The sequence below is a fragment of the Triticum dicoccoides genome, chromosome 4A (assembly GCF_002162155.2).
Source record: "Triticum dicoccoides isolate Atlit2015 ecotype Zavitan chromosome 4A, WEW_v2.0, whole genome shotgun sequence".
Taxonomy (NCBI): domain Eukaryota; kingdom Viridiplantae; phylum Streptophyta; class Magnoliopsida; order Poales; family Poaceae; genus Triticum; species Triticum dicoccoides.
Genome location: NC_041386.1, coordinates 467659849 through 467662444, shown reverse-complemented (window position 1 = coordinate 467662444; position 2596 = coordinate 467659849). Strand labels below are relative to the sequence as shown.

General features: G+C 51.3%; 1 protein-coding gene across 1 annotated transcript; it reads right to left on the bottom strand.

The window, feature by feature from the left end:
• Positions 1–699: 699 nt before the first annotated feature.
• LOC119288982 (transcription factor MYB60-like) lies at positions 700–2156 on the bottom strand. Its single transcript, XM_037568437.1, has 2 exons — positions 1843–2156; positions 700–1727 (listed from the first exon to the last, which is right to left on the bottom strand). Exons 1-2 carry the CDS (start codon positions 2103–2105, stop codon positions 1079–1081), a joined length of 912 nt encoding a protein of 303 aa, XP_037424334.1. The 5' UTR covers positions 2106–2156; the 3' UTR covers positions 700–1078.
• Positions 2157–2596: the final 440 nt, after the last annotated feature.

Below are 2596 nucleotides of genomic sequence, written 5' to 3'. Positions count from 1 at the left end.
ATTCTTATGCCTCTACTTGATTCTTATCATGTTCTGAAGTCTGATGATCACCTTTGGCTTGCATGAGTTAAACACAGTAATATACCAACAAGATGGTACACTATTACTGTTTCCTGACTTTTGAGATAGATGAATTTGAATTACATCCAGATGGTGTTTCGTATCGCTTGATACAGAGGCCGGGGGTAATCCTCCTTTTAGAAAAAAGTATGATGTTTCGTATGAACTAATTTGTCAGCTCTGAATCTACATCGGAGTTTGCAGAAATTGAATTTACACTGGGGGGTTCAAAGGGGACGTGTAACGGAGAAGGACGTGACGGCCCATGTCCTGATCATGCAATTACTAAGCATTTCCATGGGTATTAATGCCCATTCCGTGTAGTACTGCCTATGCGCAATTTTGACCTATAACACTAACAAGTTAACAATTCATTTCCAGTAATGCTGATGGCCCTATTCGTAGGTGCCATCAAATGTGAAATTTTGTACAATCTTCTAACCCGAAGCTTGTAGTTGCTTAATTATTACTCTGTGGGAGTAGTAGTTTGCACATTTCTCTGCAAAGCTTTTCCGCGGGAAGAACAAAACAAGCACCCACTGTGCTGATGTTCTGCTTCTTGTGATTGATAAAACAAGAAATAACATGGTCAGAGTGCTCTCCAGTCTCCAATTTTTTTCACCATCGGAGACAAATTGTTCAAGGTCAAGTGACACAAACATATGCAGGCCTCTTCTTCCCTTTTTGAGCATAGATAACCTTGGTTACATCATGCCTACGGAATGCAGATGACACAGTTCGCCAGTCCTGCTAAATCCCTGTCGCTGTCTCTTACCCTTCGACGTTTCAGTGTACAAAGGAGGTGCGTACATGCGTATGCGTAATGCGGCTATGGACGCTAGGAAATTACCAACTGAGGCTTGGCTCATTACTTGTGTGTACTATCAAACATGGATGCATAGGTAGAGTATCAAACATGGAGTAACATAGATTAATTAACCTAATTAACACAGTATGTTTGCGCGCGTGTGTGGGCTGTGACGCCATCGTTTCTTAATTTACTTTCCCAGCGAGCTAGCTAGAACAGCATTGGAACGGAGTAGCACTCATCGGACAGCTCCAGGTCCGCGGCCTCATCGAACAACCACTTCTCGATCGAGGACAGTGGCGCCTGATGCTGCTGCTTCTGCTTGGTCTCGTCGTCGTACTCGTACCCGACGCGTCCCCCCATCAACGCCGGCTGCTGCACGCTGGCGGTGAAGCTCAGCTCGGCGCTGCCGGTGCCGGACATACTGTCCAAGGGCAGCAGAGGCTTGACGTCGTCGGCGTCGTAGTTGTTGTGCGGCGGCGGCGGCGGCGGGGAGCTCTTCATGAAGCCGCCGAGCAGCTTGGATATGTTGTCCACGCTCGAAGCGTAGGACGACGAGGAGCAGGCCTCGGGGGCAGCGTCGGCGAACGGCGAGTGACCACGCCCGGCGATCAGCTGCGAGACCTCCGTGTTCATGTACGCCTGGCCGGCCCCGTAGCCGTCGGCCCTGGAGACCATGTCGTGGTGGTTGTGGTGGTCGAAGTTGTCGCCTGCTGTGCCGGGGGAGGAGGACGCCGGCGGCGCGAAAATGGCTCCCATGGCTTGCTGCTTCCTGAGCTTCTTCTTGAGGTGCGTGTTCCAGTAGTTCTTGATGTCGTTGTCCGTCCTCCGCGGCAGGTACGACGCGATCGCCGCCCATCTACATTCAAAGCAAGAGATGGAACTGTTAGCTAAATCGATCGCCATGGACGCCAGGCCACTGCCCCAGCCACCCATTGATTTGATGATATGAAGTTGATCAGTGGTAGGTATACCTGTTGCCGAGGAGTGACTGGAGGTGGACGATGACGCCTTCCTCGTGGCTTGTGAAGTTGCCGCGCTTGATGCCGGTGCGGAGGTAGTTGGTCCAGCGGAGGCGGCAGCTCTTGCTGCAGCGCATGAGGCCGGTGCTCACCGGCACAGACCGCCAGTTGCCGGGGCCGTGCTCCTGGATGTAGGAGACCAGGATGATGTCCTCCTCCGGCGTCCACGGACCCTTCTTCACGCCCAACTTGTCGCAGCACGGCGGCCTCCCCATCACTACTGTTCGATCACTCTCTCTGGATCCCCGGCTTGATTTGATCTCGTCTTTTTCTGGCCGTGCACTGTGTCAAGCGTGTGGTGCGTATATATAGCAAGGAGCTTGGAGCTGAATGGGAGTGAGTGAGCTCCTTTTCACTTGTTGCCGTCTACGTACGTACACCTGTGACGCTACTGTGATTTTCACTTTCTTGCTAGCTGCTGATCGGTCTGTGGTACATACGCTTTCTCTTTCCATCAACAGCATCACATGAATGATATACGAACCCATCGATCCACCTGGCCCACACCTTAAAGGGAGGACGGGATAGCCATATAGCCAGAGGTGTACCGAGGTGTACTGCCTACTGTGTGAAATTTAAAGGCTCCGGCATTTGCATTGCGTGCAAGAGGTCGATGGCAGATGGCTCATCCAGCTTGATTCATCGAGGCATTTCATTCCGCAATAACACGCACAAATCACGCATAGCCATGAACCCATAATAAATC